The sequence below is a fragment of the Manis pentadactyla genome, chromosome X, assembly GCF_030020395.1.
Source record: "Manis pentadactyla isolate mManPen7 chromosome X, mManPen7.hap1, whole genome shotgun sequence".
Classification (NCBI taxonomy): Eukaryota; Metazoa; Chordata; class Mammalia; order Pholidota; family Manidae; genus Manis; species Manis pentadactyla.
In genome coordinates this window covers 41,802,672-41,820,977 of record NC_080038.1, presented here as the reverse complement: position 1 = coordinate 41,820,977, position 18,306 = coordinate 41,802,672, and the positions used below count along the sequence as shown (strand labels likewise).

Sequence of the window (18,306 nt, the reverse complement as noted above, 5' to 3'; positions counted from 1 at the left end):
GGGGAAGAACAAAAATGGATCAAGTCCCTTCTTCCTTCCCCAGGCTCAGAGTTTACAGTTAGCATCTCTTCTTGGCAAGGTCCAACAGGGAGCACCTGGCAAGGCAGAAACACTTTTTGTAGTGTCACATACCAGAATCACAAAACAAAGGTGGATTTGGCACTAGGGCACAACATAATAACTGCACACTGCCTACACTTGGCGACCCATCAGTTCTGCTTCTAGATTTAGATACTGAACATAGAAACAATTCAAATGTCTTTCATGAGGGGACTGAAGAGATAAATGAATAAACCAGACATATTTATTAACACGGATTGATTGTGGACATTCACGTTCATACATAATTGTATAACATTACATGAAAAGATCCAGCTGCAGAACTTTAAACATAGTGTGATACCATTTATGTGAAGGTTTAAATTGCAGTATGGTTTTCCATACTGCATACTTTATACTATACACAGAAAAAAACTCAGGGTAGATTAAAATTCTAAATATTGAAAGGAAAACTTTAGAGGAAAGTATAGGAGAATATTATCACATTGAAACTGGTAATATTAGAACATAAAACCTCAGCAGAAGAAAAGAGTTCATGAAATTAAAGAACCAGCCACAGTCCAGGAGGCGATATTTGCAACATACATGACTGAAAAAGGATTTTCATATTCTCACATATGAAAAAATAACACTTAAACCAAGAAGTAAAAGATAAACAGCCCATTAGAAAACATTGAGCAAAGGATATATACAGTCAATGCAAAAAAAACCCCAAATGGTCAATCAACAGATAAGATGTTCAACCTCACCACTAACTAGGGAAATCCAAAAGAAATGAAAACAATGAGCTACTCCTTAAGGGGATCAGGACATATTTTCACACCAGCATAAAAGCCAAATTGTTACAGGTGCACTCTGTGTGCCCTGATGGTCAGATGGTTCAAAGGGTGTGATCAAATGGTGAGGGGAGTCTTCACAGAGAAGCTTTCTCCATGGTACAACACAAATGCTGGCCTACATGAGTTCTTTGATGTTCTGCGAGGTGTGCTTTCCGGTAGAAGGCTTTTCCACATTCTTGACACTTGAAGGGTCTCTCTCCTGTATGAATTCGCTGATGTTCAACGAGGCGTAATTTCTCATAGAAGGCATTTCCACATTCACCACATTCATGAGGTTTCTCTCCTGTGTGAGTTCTCTGGTGTTGACGAAGGGATTTCTTCATACTGAAAATTTTTCCACACTCACTACATTCATAGGGTTTCTCTCCTGAATGCATTCTCTGATGTTCAATGAGGCGTGCTTTAACATAGAAGGCATAACCACATTTAATACATTCATAAGGTTTCTCTCCTGTGTGAATTCGCTGATGTATCCTGAGAGATGAATGCACCCCAAAAGATTTCCCACATTCATTACACTGATAGGGTTTTTCACCTGTGTGAGTCCTCTGATGATTATTGAGAGTCATCTTAATTCTGAAGAATTTTCCGCATTCACTACATTTATAAGGTTTCTCACCTGTGTGAATTCTTTGATGTTGACTTAGGGATTTCTTCGCACGGAAGCTTTTCCCACAATCGCCACATTCATAGGGTTTCTCCCCTGTATGAGTTCTTTGGTGTTGGGTAAGGGATATCTTAACTCGAAAAGTTTTCCCACATTCACTACATTCATAGGGTTTCTCCCCTGTGTGAGTTCTCTGATGAATCATGAGGGTTGCCTTCTCAGAAAAGGTTTTCCTACACTCAGTACATTCATAGGGTCTCTCTCCTGTGTGTGTTCTCTGATGTAGAAGGAGTTGTGACTTCCTGCCAAAAGATTTCCTACATTCATTACATTCAAAGGGCTTCTCCCCTGTGTGGGTTTTCTGATGAGCAATGAGGTATGATCTTGCACTAAAGGTTTTCACACATTCACTACATCTATAGGGTCTCTCCCCTGTATGTTTTCTCAGATGTTCAATAAGGTTTGATTTCCTGCAGTAAGTTTTCCCACATTCATGACATTCAAAGTTTTTTTCTCCTGTATGTGTTCTTTTATGTCCAACAAAGCCTGTTTTCTTGTAGAAGACTTTCCCATATCCTCTGTATTCAACAGTTTGACCCAAAGTTTGAATTTTCTGATGGTGAAGAAGGTCATTATCATGACTAAGAGCATTACCCTCAACAGAATTGTTGCCACACAGCAGTGAGAGAGATCCTTTAAAAACAAATTAGATCAGATCACACTTTCACTTAAAACCTAACAATGGTGTCCCTTGTTACAGTAGGGAAATTAAAGTGATTAACAGAGCCTAGAAAACTCACATAATTTGGCTCCTACCTAACTCTCTGATACCACCTTTTAACACTCTCATCACCTACCCTTAAGCTACAACAGCACCGTTGGTATTCCTGGGATATGTCACTCAAACTAGGCTTGGCACTTAGTGTTCTCTCTCTGACATATACATGGTTGCACCTCTCACTTCACTGATGTTGGTGCAGTAATGTCAACCTTACCGAAAAATTTCCCAACCACATTCCCTAAAAGCACATACCCCAGCATTGTCTATGCCTTTTGCACATTGATTTTCTTTTCTCCACCAAATGTTATGTGTTTACCTCTGGTCTCTTTCCCGCATTAGACTGTATTCAACTCTGCTCCAAGAGAACAGAGATATTAATATATTCACTGCTGGATCCCCATACCTAGAACATGACCAGAATATAGTTGATACTCATTTAAGATTTGGTGGATCAGTAAATGGATGCATGAATGAATGCCTGACAACAGAAGGCATCCAAGGCGATGGAGGGAAGGAAGACAATTGAGAATACTAAAGAGAAAGTGTCTAGCTAAGAATAGATGTTTAAAATGGGGTGGGCAGGAACAGATAAGAGTGGTAAATAGCCACAAAAATCAATATAAAGTAGGAGAGAACACTTAAGTATGAGCAGTTATATTGGCATGTGTGATTTAGGTATATGAAGCATGTAGACCTTCTTCCCTCCAGTCATTTTCAAAGAACCAGGGGGCTTCTAAAAAGAGACTCCTGAAAAATCTGCCCCAAGTGTTTTGACCTTAATTCCAGTGTTCTTATTTCCTGTTTTCTACATGTCTAGTTCTTGCTCACTCACCTAGGTATCCACGGCCTGAGGATTCCTCCTCTAATATCCACAGTTCTTCTCCTCGCTCCAATTTGAAGATCATCTCTGGTTTGGCCACGCAGAGGCCTGTTAATGGAAAATGGCACAGGACATGGGCCAAATTGTCTGAGCTTTAGGGACTCTGATGGAAGAGGAAGGTGCATCTTCATGAGCTGCACAAGGAAGGGGGCCCATTTAAATCTTTCAGTGGGAGAAGTGAGAACACACACATTCTTTCTGGTGCCCCAAACTGATCAATCATCTGTGACCCTTGAATTTAAGACTAAAGTATCATTAAAGTCTATAAGGGCTACACACACTATAGCAACCACATAAGGAAATACATGCAACCAAGAGTTATACAGACAATAATCCTTACCCACAGATGCCAAGTTGCTGTAGTTCTCCAGCATTACATCCTTGTGCATGGTCCTCTGAGCAGGGTCCAGTCTGTGCCACTCCTGTCGGGTAAAATGCACAGCCACGTCCTCAAATGACACAGAACCCTGTAACAACAATCTTCAATGATCAGAATGGGACACATGGAAAAGCTGTGTGGGAACTAATTCTCTCAAAAGAGCACTATTGAGAGTTGACTATAAAAAGCTCCACTGGACACCAAACTCTGTGTCTTGCTTGGTATTATACTTCGTGGGAGAACCCAGAACCAGCCTGTTACTGTGTTAATTTATCAATTCATGAAAAGACTACTGACTACTGAGTTAACACTCTGTGCTTGGACCTGTCTCAATCAGTGGGGAAACCAAAAGGAGTAAGATGGTGTACCTTCTGTCAAGGAGCTCATTGCCCGGTAAGGAGACTTGTATATGAATACATATCTGTGGTGAGGTGTTACAGGAGCTATGGGGAAATGTGCACAGGGCATGATGGGCTTTCACAAGGGACGGAACAGAATTCTACTTTGTGTTATCAGATTGAACTTCACTTGGGGAGGTTTAACGGGAATAACATTTCCTCACAAACATGGGGCAACAGACACAGTCAGGCAGTGGAGGGATTTTCAACTTTTTTCCCCTATAGATGTTTAGTCTCTATAATACTTGACTCCTTACACCATCAGAATATTTTCTGAACTTCTCACAATATATTTATAGTTATATAGAAGTACCACACAGTGGAAGAAAGGGAGAGAACATTACTCCTAGGTTAATGGCATGAACAGCTAGGTTGAGGCTGGTGCCATATATTGAGATTAGCAAAACAGGAAAGATGATGGGTTGGCAGAAAGGGAAAGTGAGACAGATCTTGAACCAGAGCTGGAGTGTTTATGGCACAGATAGAGACATCCAGCTATCAAGTAGATATGATTCTGAGGTTCAAGAGAAGGCTAGGATAGACCAAGGATTGGGAAACAATAGCATTTTAGTACTAGCTGAAGCCACCAGAATGAAGTGGTGGGCTAAGAGAGAACAAAGAGCTTGAGAGAAGCAGCAAGTACAGGGCCATGAGGAACACCAGTATGACTAGAAGACTTGAGAGGGTTGGCCCTATGGGATAGAGAACACAGGAGAAATATTTTTTCTCATGCATCCTGCCTCAGAGTAAGCCCCAGTGCCAGAGCTACAGTCTTGCAGTAGCAGGCATCTCAGACTCTAAAGGAAAGGATACTTTTCTGTGGCCAGAGGTATAGTGGTCTGAAGAGTGTGGGAAAGGAACCTCATTTCCTTCGTCCTAACCCCCCACCACTTGGCCCTAAAAGCAAACCTAGTTGTAGAAAGTGAGTGCCAGAGTGGAGAGACTGATACCCCAACTGTCCAGCCAGAGGACAAGGAAGGGAGCATCCTGGGAGCAGGAGAATGGGGGAAACCACCCTAAGACTGCACCTTCAAAATACATGAAGCCAAATGGAAAGAACTGAGAGGAGAAACAGGCAAATCCACAATTACGGCTGCTGACTTTCAACACCTCTCTCCTAGCAGACAGAAAATGAACAAGGATATAGAAAAACTGAACACCACCAACCAACTGACTTTGCAGAACATTCTACGCGAAAATAGAGAGATTAACAGTTTCTTCAAGTCTACATGGAATATTCACCATGCTATACCATATTCTGGACCATAAAACAAACACAATCAAAGGGCCCACTAGGTACCAAAGAAAATTAACCTAGAAAATTAACTCTGAGATATGTCTTAATAAAACTATTAGAATTTAAAGACAAATAAAAAATCCTTCAGAGCCTTCAGGCAAAAAGATGAAACAACTTACAAACCAAGAGAATTAGACAGGCATCAGTTTCTCACACACAAAAAAACATACAAGGCAAAGCAATAGTAGAACGGCATTTTCAAGAAACTTAAGAAAATACAAAGGAAATTATATTTCTAGCCAAGATATCCTTCAAACATTAAAACCATTAGAAAAATAGTTGAATATGCCAGAATACTTGTTCCCTTCCTAAAGAATTTAATAGAGCTGCACTATCCAATATGGTAGCTGCCAGCCACATGTGGCTATTGATATTTAAATTTTGATTAATTAAAATGGAATAGAATAGAAAACTCAACCTTCAGATATACTAGGCACATTCACAGTGCTCAATAACCACATGTGGCTAATTACAGTACTGGACAGCATAGATACAGAAGAACATTCCCATCACTGCAGGAAGTTCTACTGGACAGCACTGTACTAGAAAAAGAGCTTCAGTCAACCAAAAAAATGAATGGAAATGTTTTGGCAGAAGGACTGACAGTGAGCATTTCATATATTTAATTGTAAAGCTAAGACTAAAACAAGGCTGGGTCATGGATTGAAGGACAGTGTAGAAACATTTAGTGTTCTGACAAAGTAGAAAAACTGCAATTAAAAAATGGGAGGAAAAGAGCAAGAAATAGGGGAAAGCTGAATAAGATAATTGACTGTTGTATAGGTATAGGTGAGAGACAAATTAGATGATAAGATTAATAAAGAAAAAAGGTAAATTGGTATAGTCATTCTGGAAAACAGTAAGGAAGTTCCTCAAAAAAATTAAAAATAGAAAATACCGTATGATCCAGCAATCCCACTTCTGGGTATTTACCCAAAAGAATTAAAATCAAGATCAGGAAGAGATATCTGCACTCCCACATTCCCTGCAGCATTATTCATAACAGCCAAGATTTGGAAACGATTTAAGTGCCCATCAACAGATGAATGGATAAAGATGTGGTAAATACACACACACACACACACACACACACACACACACAAGAATATTATTCAGCCATGAAAGGGAAATCCTGCCATTTGTGACAACATGGATCAACATGGAAGGTATTATGCTATGTGAAATTGTCAGAGAAAGACAAATACTGCATGATCTCACCCATATGTGGAATCTGGGGGGAAAAAGTAGCAAACTCATAGAAGCAGAGAGTAAAATGGAGGTTAGCAGGGGAATGGCGGCAATGAGGAGATACTCGTCAAACAGTATGAAGTTACAGTTATGCAGGATGAATAAAGCCTAACGTATAGGCATGATGGCTATATTTACACTCTACAATGGAAATATGCTAAGAGTAAATTTCAGGTATACACATCACACAAAAAATGATAACTATGTGAGGAGATGATATGCCAATAAGCTTGAGTGTAGTAATCATTTCACTATGTATAAGCATTTCAAATCATCATGTTGTTCACCTTAAATATACACAACTTGTATAAGTAAGTACTTAAGTAAGAAGAAAGAAAAAAGAAAAGGGTTGACAGTATTAACACAAAGGTAACCACCAGCATAAAAGTACAAATGTTCCAAAACCTTACCAAAAAAATTTGGAGGGAAGACTCAATAGAGAAAAAAACACAGTAAATATAACATATATTCACAGTAATTACATCTAAGATAAAATGAGAGAATTGACACCAAACATATTTGTATTAGTTTTATTATCAAACAGTTAATACAAATAAATGTGAATGGGCTTACGTTGCCTATTAACAGGAAAAAGTTTTCACAGTGCCTCATAAAGCAGAACCTAACACAATACTGTATACCAGAGATGGACAAGGAAATCAAATGAAAACAGTATAAAAACAGGGGTTGAAAGCAGAAAAAGAAACTAGAATTCTAAAAGCAACTGTTTGAGAGAAAGTAGGACACTCTGTAATGATATAAGCCCTGTCTACTGAATGAAACAGATTCAGTGGACAGAAAAAAAAGTAATGATATAGAAGACCCGAACAACATAATAAGGTAGAATTTATTCAAAAGACCTAGAATAATCAAAGCAATTTTGAAAAAGAGGATGTATAAAGCCACAGGTCTCATGACAGTGTGGTATTTTTAAAAAATAAATATCAGACAAAAATAAAGTTTAGTAATAGGCCCAACACATATATGGTCAATTGATGTCTGACAAAGGTATCAAGGATATTCAATAGGAGAAGAATACTCTTCTCAACAAATGCTCTGGAACAATTAGTCATATTTAAAAACACTTCAAAGTTCCTGAAGGATATTTACTTAACTGTTAAGATGATTATTTCCACAAGGTGAGATTATGAGGAATTTTCAAATTGAAATTTTTATATTTTTGATCATTTAGTTAAAGTAGTTTCTCTCAGGTCTCTCCACTGTAAAGTAACCAATTTTCCCTATGTAATTAATAAGTCATCTGTGGGGACATAACTTAAGACTCTGTAAATATTTTATTCCTCAGATAGGATTAAAGATGGTGGTGGGAGAGATGAGACAGAGGCTTCCTCCTGAAACCGCACATAATATGAAAATATAATTAATACAACCAATCCTGAAAAAGCAACAGGAAAGAGGACTGTGCCAGATTGCATACATCTGGAGAAAAGAGCAGACGTCATGGAAGAGGGTAACGTTCCAAAGCTGTGGCCTGGCAGGACCCAAGCCCTTCCCCCACCCAAGCTCACTGGCAGGAGGAAGAAAAACAGAGCTGGGAGGGAGTGGAGGCCTGGGACAGCTGAATACCTAACTCTGGAGATCTGCTCTGGGAGCAAAAACCTACATTTCATGGTGCTTGCATGATACTCTCATGATAAGGGGGTTGGAAAGCCAAAACAGGCAGAATTCCTGGAGAGACTGAGATTCCAGCTGCTTGTGGAAAGCAGGGATCCATATCAGGCTGCTCTGGGACAAAAGAAAGGCAGGCAGTCTGACAGACTTCTTAACAAGGAAGCCCTTAGCAAGAGGGCTGCTAAAGGGGCAAGGATTGCACAGAGCTTACTGCTCAGGACAGGTAGACAAAATTGTCTGGGTGTACTCTGCCCAGCAGGTTGGGAGCTTTCACGATCTTCAGGTGCTCCAGCTCCCTGGCTGGCTACACAGCTCCAAGGACCCCCTCCGTGATACGCAGCCTACTGTGCCTTTCTCCCAGCCAGCCCCACTGGGCTCGCAAACTGGCAAACACTACCCTGGCATTAGGCCAGCCAGAGGGAAGATCTGTCTACAGCAACTACAAACACAAAGCATAGAGGCTTATACTTGTGTGCTCAGACCACTGGTTGAGGCACTGGAGACAGGCATAGCAGCCTGGAAGCAGGAAACAGCTCTTTCCTCCCCCCAGGTACCAATACCACTCCCCTGAGACTCCTGACATTGCTTCAGGGGCTGAGCAGGTCCAGAGAGTAGAGCTTCTGGGCACTAGAGGGTGCCATAAACAAATATGAAATGCCAAAGGAACCTGATTCAGAGAAAAATTATTAATACAACTACTGAGAAAGATTTAGATGACATCAACCTCAGGAATCTTCCGGAAAGGGAGTTCAAAATAAAAATCATTAACATGCTCATGGAGGGACATAAAGATATTCAAGAACTCAGGAATGAATTCTGGTCAGAGATCCAATCATTGAAGCGCACAATGGAGGGTATTAAAAGCAGATTGGATATGGTGGAGGAGACGATAAATGAAATACAAACTAGAGAAGAGGAATACAAAGAAGCTGAGGCACAGAGAGAAAAAAGGATCTCTAAGAATGAAAGAATATTGAGAGAACTGTGTAAACAATCCAAATGGAACAATATTCGCATTATAGGGGTACCGGAAGAAGAAGAGAGAGAAAAAGGGATAGAAAGTGTCTTTGAGGAGGTAATTGCTGAGAAATTCCCCAATCTGGGGAAGGAGATAGTCTCTCAGGCCATGGAGATGCACAGATCTCCCAACACAAGGGACCCAAGGAAGATAACACCAAGACACATAGTAATTAAAATGGCAAAGATCAAGGATAAGGACAGACGATTGAAAGCAGCCAGAGAGAGAAATAAGATCACATAAAAAAGAAAGCCCATCAGGCTATCATCAGATTTCTCAACAGAAACATTACAAGCCGGAAGGAAGTGGCATGATGTATTTAATGCAATGAAGCAGAAGGGCCTGGAATCAAGATTACTTTATCCAGCAAGATTATCATTTAAATTTGAAGGAGGGATTAAACAATTTCCAGATAGGCAAAAGCTGAGAGAATTTAACTTCCACAAACAATCTCTACAGTGTATTTTGGAGGGACTGCTATAGATGGAAGTGTTCCTAAGGTTTAATAGCTGTCACCAGAGGTAATAAAACCAGAGTAAAAACTAGAAGAGCTAATTACTAAGCAAATGCAAAACTAAATTAACTATCCCCAAAGTCATTCAAGGGATAGACAAAGAGTACAGAATATGATACCTAATATACAAAGAATGGAGAAGGAGGAAAGAAAAAAAAAGAACCTTTAGATTGTGTTTGTAATAGCATTTTAAGTGAATTAAGTCAGACTCTTAGAGAGTAAGGAAGTTAACCTTGAACCTTTGGTAACCACGAATCTAAAGCCTGCAATGGCAATAAGTACATACCTATCGATAATCACCGAAAATGTAAATGGACTGAATGCAACAACCAAAGACATACAGTCACTGAGTGGATAAAAAAAACAAGACCCATCTATATGCTGCTTACAAGAGACTCACTTTAAATCCAAAGACATACACAAACTAAAAGTGAAGGGATGGAAAAAGATATTTCATACAACTAATAGGGAGGAAAAGGCAGGTGTTGCAGTACCTGTATCAGACAAAATAGACTTCAAAACAAAGAAATTCACAAGAGACAAAGAAGCACATTATGTAATGATAAAAGGGTCAATCCAACAAGAAGATATAACCGTTATAAATATCTATGCATCCAACACAAGAGCACCTACATATGTGAAACAAATACTAACAGAATTAAAAGTGGAAATAGAATGCAATGCATTCATTCTAGGATATTTCAACACTCCACTCACTCTGAAGGACAGATCAACAAGACAGAAAATAAGTAAGGACACAGAGGCAATGAACAACACATTAGAACAGATGGACATAACAGACTACAGAACTCTATACCCAAAAGCAGCAGAATACACATTCTTCTCAAGTGTACATGGAACATTTTCAAGAAAAGATCATATACTAGGCCAAAAAAAGAGCCTCAGTAAATTCAAAAAGATTGAAATTGTACCAACCAGCTACTCAGACCACAAAGGTATGAAACCAGAAATAAATTACGCAAAGAAAATGAAAAACCCCACAAACACATGGAGGCTTCACAACATGCTCCTAAATAACCAATGGACCAATGACCAAATAAAAACAGAGATCAAGCAATATATGGAGACAAATGACAACAATAATTCAACACCACAAAACCTGTGGGATGCAATGAAGGCCTTGCTAAGAGGGAAGTTTATTGCAATACAGGCCTACTTCAGGAAAGAAGAACAATCACATATGAGCAGTCTAAACTCACAATTAATGAAACCAGAAAAAGGAGAACAAATGCGGTGAAAAGTCAGTAGAAGGAGGGACATAATAAAGATTAGAGCACAAATAAATAAAATCGAGAAGAATAAAACAATAGAAAAAATCAATGAAAGCAAGAGCTGGTTCTTCGAGAAAATAAACAAAGTAGACAAACCCCTAGCCGGACTTATCAAGAAAAAAAGAGAGTTTACTCACATAAACAGAATCAGAAATGAGAAAGGAAAAATCACAACAGACAGCACAGAAATACAGATAATTATTAGAGAATACTATGAAAAATTATATGATAACAAACTGGATAACTTAGAAGAAATGGTCAACTTTCAAGAAAACTACAACCTTCCAAGGCTGACCCAGAAAGAAACAGAAAATCTGAACAGACCAATTACCAGTGATGAAATTGAACTGGTAATCAAAAACCTACCTAAGAACAAAACTCCTGGACCAGACTGCTTCACTGCTGAATTTTATCAAACATTTAGTGAAGACCTAATACCCATCTCCTCCTTAATGTTTTCCAAAGAGTAGAAGAAGAGGGAAGACTTCTAAACTCATTCAATGAGGCCAGCATCACTTTAATACCAAAACCAGGCAAAGGCACCACAAAAAAAGAAAATTACAGACCAATGTCACTGATGAACACAGATGCAAAAATACTCTACAAAATATTAGCAAACCGAATTCAAAAATACATCGAGAGGATCATACATCATGATCAAGTTGGATTTATCCCAGGGATGCAAGGATGGTACAACATTTGAAAATCCATCAACATCATGCACTACATGAACAAAAAGGACAAAAACCACATGATCATCCCCATAGATGCTGAAAAAGTATTCGACAAAATTCAACATCCATTCATTATAAAAACTCTCAACAAAATGGGTATAGAGGGAAAGTACCTCAACATAATAAAGGCCATATATGACAAACCCACAGCCAACATCATACTTAACAGCAAGAAGCTGAAAGCTTTTCTTCTAAGATCAGGAACAAGACAAGGATGCCCACTCTCCCCACTTCTATTAAACATAGTACTGGAGATCCTAGCCATGGCAATCAGACAACACAAAGAAATAAAGGCATCCAGACTGGGAAGGAAGAAGTCAAACTGTCCCTGTTTGCAGATGACATGATATTGTACATAAGAAACCCTAAAGAATCCACTCCTAAATTACTAGATCTAATATCTGAATTCAGCAAAGTTGAAGGATACAGAATTAATACACAGAAATCTGTGGCATTCCTATACACTAACAATGAACTAGCAGAGAGAGAAATCAGGGAAACAATTCCATTCACAGTTGCATCAAAAAGAATAAAATACCTAGGAATAAACCTAACCAAGGAAGTGAAAGACATACTCTGAAAACTACAAGACACTCATGAGAGAAATTAAAGAAGATACCAATAAATGGAAACACATCCTGTGCTCATGGATAGGTAGAATTAATATTGTCAAAATGGCCATCCTGTCTAAAGCAATCTACAGATTCAATGCAATCCCTATCAAAGTACCAACAGCATTCTTCAATGTACTAGAGAAAATTGTTCTAATATTCATATGGAACCACCAAAGACCCCAATAGCCAAAGCAATCCTGAGAAGGAAGAATAAAGCTGGGGGGATTATGCTCCCCAACTTCAAGCTTTACTACAAAGCCACAGTAATCAAGACAATTTGGGACTGGCACAAGAACAGACCCATAGACCAATGGAACAGACTAGAGAACCCTGATATAAACCCAGCCATATATGGTCAATTAATATATGATAAAGGAGCCATGGACATACAATGGGGAAATGATAGTCTCTTCAACAGCTAGTGTTGGCAAAACTGGACAGCTACATGCAAGGGAATGAAATTGGATTACTGCTTAACCCCATTCACAAAAGTAAACTCAAAATGGATCAAGGACCTGAATGTAAGTCATGAAACCGTAAAACTCAGAAGACAACATAGGCAAAAATCTCCTACATACAAGCATGAGCATCTTCTTCCTGAAAGCATCTCCTCAAGCAAGGGAAACAAAAGCAAAAATGAACTCATGGGATTACATCAAACTAAAAAGTTTCTGTATGGCAAAGGACACCATCAGCAGAACAAAAAGGCATCCTACAGTATGGGAGAATATATTTGTCAATGACATATCCGACAAGGGGTTATAATCCAAAATATATAAAGAACTTAAATGCCTCAACACCCAAAAAGCAAATAACCTGATTAACAAATGGGCAGAGGATATGAAGAGACAGTTCTCCAAAGAAGAAATTCAGATAGCCAACAGACACATGAAAAGATGCCCCACGTCACTAATCATCAGGGAAATGCAATTTAAAACCACAATGAGATATCACCTCACACCAGTAAGGATGGCCAGCATTGAAAAGACTAAGAACAACAAATGCTTGTAAGGATGCGGAGAAAGGGGAAACCTCTTACACTGCTGGTGGGAATGTTAAGTTAGTTCAACCATTGTGGGAAGCAATAAGGAGATTCCTCAAAAAACTAAAAACAGAAATACAATTTGATCAGGGAATCCCACTCCTTGGAATTTACCCAAAGAATACAAGTTCTCAGATTCAAAAAGACATATGCACCCCTATGTTTATCGCAACACTTTTTACCATAGCGAAGATATGGAAGTAAGTGTCCATCAGTAGATGAATGGCTAAAGAAAATGTGGTATATATACACAAAATGGAATACTATTCAGCCATAAGAAAGAAACAAATCCTACCATTTGCAACCACATGGATGGAGCTGGAGGACATTATGCTCAGTGAAATAAGCCAGGCAGACAAGGACAAGCGCCAAATGATTTCCCTCATTTGTGGAGTGTAACAACAAAGCAAAACTGAAGGAACAAAATAACAGCAGACTCAGAGACTCCAAGAAGGAACTAGTGGTTACCAAAGGGGCGGGGTGTGGGAGGGTGAGTGGGGAGGGAGGGAGGGGATTGAGGAGTATTATGTTTAGAACACATGGTGTGGGGGATCACAGGGAAAACAGTTTAGCACAGAGAAGGCAAATAGTGAATCTGTGGCATCTTACTACACTGATGAACAGTGCCTGCATTGGGGTATGGGTGGGGACTTGATAATATGGGTAAATGTAGCAGCCACATTGTTTTTTCGTGTGAAACCTTCATAAGAGTGTATATCAATAATAGCTTGATTTAAAAAAAGAATTAGGAAGGAGAAAGAAAAAAAAATTTTTATTCCTCATGAAAATTTCATCAAATAGCTTTGGCATTCATCAATGATTCTTGCTTGGCTCAGTTATTACTACAATGGTTGCAAAATGGTTTTCCAACTCTCATTATCTCCACATTGTTAATTGGCACTGAACCTTAAGGTTTCTCTCCTCTCTTGTTCACTCATTTTATCATCAGTAAGGACTCATGGTTTATCCTGGTCTCCAGCCAGGCTCAACACCCAGCTGGGTACCCAAAGCCATTTGCACAAGTGTGGGTAAAATGGCCAGGGGGCAGAGAAGAAACTTTTCAAGGACTCTTTGATAGGTAAGAATAATACACTATGATCCCAAAATCTGTTAGTGAAGTACTAACAAAGGCCAGAGTTAGACTAGGAGAATATAGGGATGCAACAGTTCATGCAACTAAGGTGAAAGTTTGGATGAAAATAAAAATGTGTAAATGGGCTTTATGTGAAGTGGTTGCATCTCCTTCATCTAAATATATTCCTGAGACATATTTTGTGTCTGACTAGGGAACACTTCTCCTACCTAGTACTGTAAAACAGAAGGAATCTGAGTTCACTCTTTGGCCAGTATTAACTGCACATGATAAATGAGAATCTTCAGAACTACCTGAGCCCATACAAGTTGTTATTTTGTAACAGTATAGAATACAGGGTAGCCAAAGAGAGGCTATTACTTTAATTAATGACACGTTAGAAGAGTCCTAGTTCAACAGTCTCTTAAATTAGTTCTGTGTGGCCCATGGAAAAGGTGGAGGGCTCAGGGAGACTAACAGCAGTTTTTTTTAAGACTAAAGGTTTGAAAAATTAGTATTGCCTATAGCATCAGTAGCCCCTGACATGGTTTCAACAGTGGAAAAATACAAAAAGCTCAAGAAGACTGGTTCTCCATGACTGATCCTGCAAATGCTTTTCTCTCTCTCTCAGTGTAAAACAAGAGTCAACTGCAGTTTGGTTTCACATGGGAAAGATACTAGTTTACATTTATTGTACTGTCATGGTATTACTTGAATTCACCAGCTGTTATAATTCAATAGTCACAATTTGGTTAGAAAGGATTTGGTCTTGATGCAGGTCCCAAGTACAGTAATACACTACACTGGTGCTGTCATGATAATATCAGAAACTGAAGCTCAAGCTAAGACTGACTTAAATGCAACAGTGATACACATGATCAACAGAAACTAGCTGATACAGTGACTGTGAACGGGGATGTGGGGGGACTTGGTGAAGGGGGGAGCCTAATAAACATAATGTCCTTCATGTAATTGTAGATTAATGATACCAAAATAAAATTAAAAAAAAAAGAAACTAGCTGATAAAGCTAACAAAAATCCAAGGGCCTAGTGAAATGGTGAAATTCTTAGGAATACCCTGTGTGGGCAGAAGCCACTCCTGACGTCTCACCGGCAACAAAAAATGAACTGCTGTTGCCTACCCCGGGTACAAGCAAGAAACATACAGCACTTGATCAGGTTACCTGGATTTTACAGGATGAATGCTCCACATCTACAAATACTGCTAGCTCTTCTCAATAAAACTATGAAAAAGAAAGCTGTATTTGAACAGGGCCTGAAAAAAAGTAAGCTATGTCTGAATTGCAGAAAGTGGTAGCTCTTGGTGCTTTGGAGCCCTTATGATCCACACTCAGACATGATTTTTACGAGGGTCTGTAACTTGTACTAAGACAGGAGCCCAGCAGGCTGGTGAACAAATGACCATGGTGACAGGGATGGAGGTTATGCATGGACTCAGCTACATGGAGTTGCTCACTCACCAAGGCCGACCTGGATACAATTTGCCAGTAGCAGAAACCAACACTGAGTCCCTATATGGCACCATTGACCAGGGTTATCCGCCAGCTATCTGGTGGCAGGTCAGTTACACAGAACTACTTCCATTATGAAAGGGGCAGCATATGGTTCTTACTGAAATAGACAGTTACTCTAGATATGGATTTGCTTTTCCTGCATGCAATGCTTCTGCCCAAACTACCATCTGTAGACTTACATTATGCCTTATTCACCACTGAGGTATCCCACATAGCATTGCTTCTGAGGAAAGAACTCACTTCACCACACATGAAGTGCAGCAGTGGGTCCATACTCACGAAATCCATCTGTCTCACCATGTTCCCCACCATCCTGAAGAGCTTCCTAAAGACTCAGTTACAGTGCCAGCTAGGTGGTAAGCCCTTCCCTGCAGGTCTGGGGCAAAGGCCTCCAGGAGGCTGTACAGCCTCTGGTTCAGCGTCTAATATATGGTGCTCTTTCTCACACAGACAGGAGTCACAGGTCCAGAATTCAAGAGTTAGAAATGGGAATGGCACCACTTACAATTAACCCTAATGATCAACTAGCAAAACTTTCTCTTCCCATCCCTGTGACCTTATACTCTACTGGTGTAGAGGTCTTAGTTTCAAAGGGATGAATGCTTCCCACAGGGAGCACAACAATGATTCCACTGAACAAGAACCTAAGACTGCCTCCCAGCCACTTCAGGCTCCTCATGCCTCTGAATCAAGGTAAGGGAGGGAGTTACAGTGTTAGCTGGCATGATTGATCTGACTGCCAAGGAGAAACTGGGCCACTGCTACACAATGGAGGTAAGGCTGTATATGCCTGGAATATAGAAGGTCCTTCAAAGCATACCATCATGCTCTATGATTAAAGTCAGTAGAAAACTACAACAACCGTATCCAGGAAAGTCTATTAATAGGTAGACCCTGTACGGGTGAAGGTTTGGGTCATGCCACAAGATAGAGAATCACGACAAGCTGAGGTGCTTGCTGAGGGCAAAGAGAACGTGGAATAGGTAGCAGAAGGTACTTATAAATACCAGCTATGACCACAGGACCAGTTGTAAAAATGACTGTAATTTTTATGAGTATTTATTCCTTCTTTTGTTATGAGTGTGTATGTGTATTTAAAAGAAATATTTCTGTTTTGTCTCCTCCTACCCTCATATCATCTACCATTAAATCTATTGATAATCGTTCGCATTATATCACAGTATTTAAGTTACAATATATCAGAAAGAGTAAACATCACTTAGTGAACTTTGCATCCTCCTCTAAGAAAAGTCAGCCTGTTTTCAGTTGTACACAACAGCTGTGTCATGTTAGGCAGAAGTATGACCTTGTTATTGTCTATATTTAGAGGTTAAGTATGATTTCAGAAGATGTGTGTCGGTGCCAAGTTGTGGGATATGTGTGGGATGGCCCAGGGTGTTCAGTTTTATGTGTCAAGTAGACTAGCAATAGTTTCCAGTTACTCAATATTAACGTAGGTGATGTGAAGATACTGTGTGGATTGATTAGCATCTATGATTAGCTGACTTTAGTAAAGGGGATTATCCTTCATAATCTGAACGGGTTTCATCCAATCAGTTCAAAGGCCTTAAGAGCAAAACTGGGGTTTCCATGAGGAAGAAGAAATCCTACCTGTGGATGGCAATGTCAGCTCCTGCCAGTTTCCGGCCTGCCTTTGCTGATGGTCTACACTGTGAATTTTAGACTTGCATAGCCAGCTCACACAACTGCTTAATCCAATTCCTTGCAATAAATCTCTTAATGTATATATACATACATATCCCCTACTAGCTCTATTTCTCTGGTAGAACCCTAGAGTATACACAGTACCCAGCTGGGCCTTTAATTCAATGACAGAGTCCTTACAAGACACAGATGAGGAACAGATAGACACAAGGAGCAGGTCATGTGAAGACAGAGGCAGAGACTGTAATGATATAGCCATAAGCCAAGGAATGCCTAGAACCACTAGAAGCTGGAAGAAGGAAGGGTTCCCCTAGAGCTGTAAGAGTAAGCATGGCTATGCTAACACCCTGATTTCAGACCTCTAGAACTGTGGGAGAACAAAGTTGTATTGTTGTAAGCCACCAAGTTTGTGGTCATTAGTTATGGCAGACCTAGGAAACTAACACAAATTTTTGTTACTGGAAAGTGCGATGCTGCTGTAATAAATACCTAAAAATGTGGATATGGTTTTGGCTTGGAATAACTGGTAGAAGCTGGAAAAATTTTGATGTGTATGATAGAAAAACCCTACATTGCCTTCAAGGAACTACTGGAAAAACTATAGACATTAAAGGCACTGCTGGAGAGGGCTCAGAGGAAGTAAGGAAGATGGTAGAGGAAGCTTCCATCACTTTAGAGACTAAATATACCATCATGAAT

At 39.5% G+C, this 18,306-nt stretch overlaps 1 protein-coding gene across 8 annotated transcripts in view; it reads right to left on the bottom strand.

The window, feature by feature from the left end:
• Window positions 1-282: 282 nt before the first annotated feature.
• Window positions 283-18,306, bottom strand: part of ZNF157 (zinc finger protein 157) — an 83,628-nt gene continuing 65,604 nt past the window's right edge. For 3 of the 8 annotated variants that reach the window (XM_036907448.2, XM_057496077.1, XM_057496076.1), the window contains 3 exons: window positions 3,508-3,634; window positions 3,120-3,215; window positions 283-2,199 (listed from right to left, as the gene is read on the bottom strand). In XM_036907448.2, coding sequence (XP_036763343.2) covers window positions 974-2,199; window positions 3,120-3,215; window positions 3,508-3,634 — 1,449 coding nt within the window. In that variant the 3' untranslated portion in view covers window positions 283-973. Of the gene's footprint in view, window positions 2,200-3,119; window positions 3,302-3,507; window positions 3,648-18,306 lie in introns of all 8 variants that reach the window. The other 5 variants (XM_057496078.1, XM_036907450.2, XM_036907452.2 and 2 more) reach the window with 5 other exon arrangements.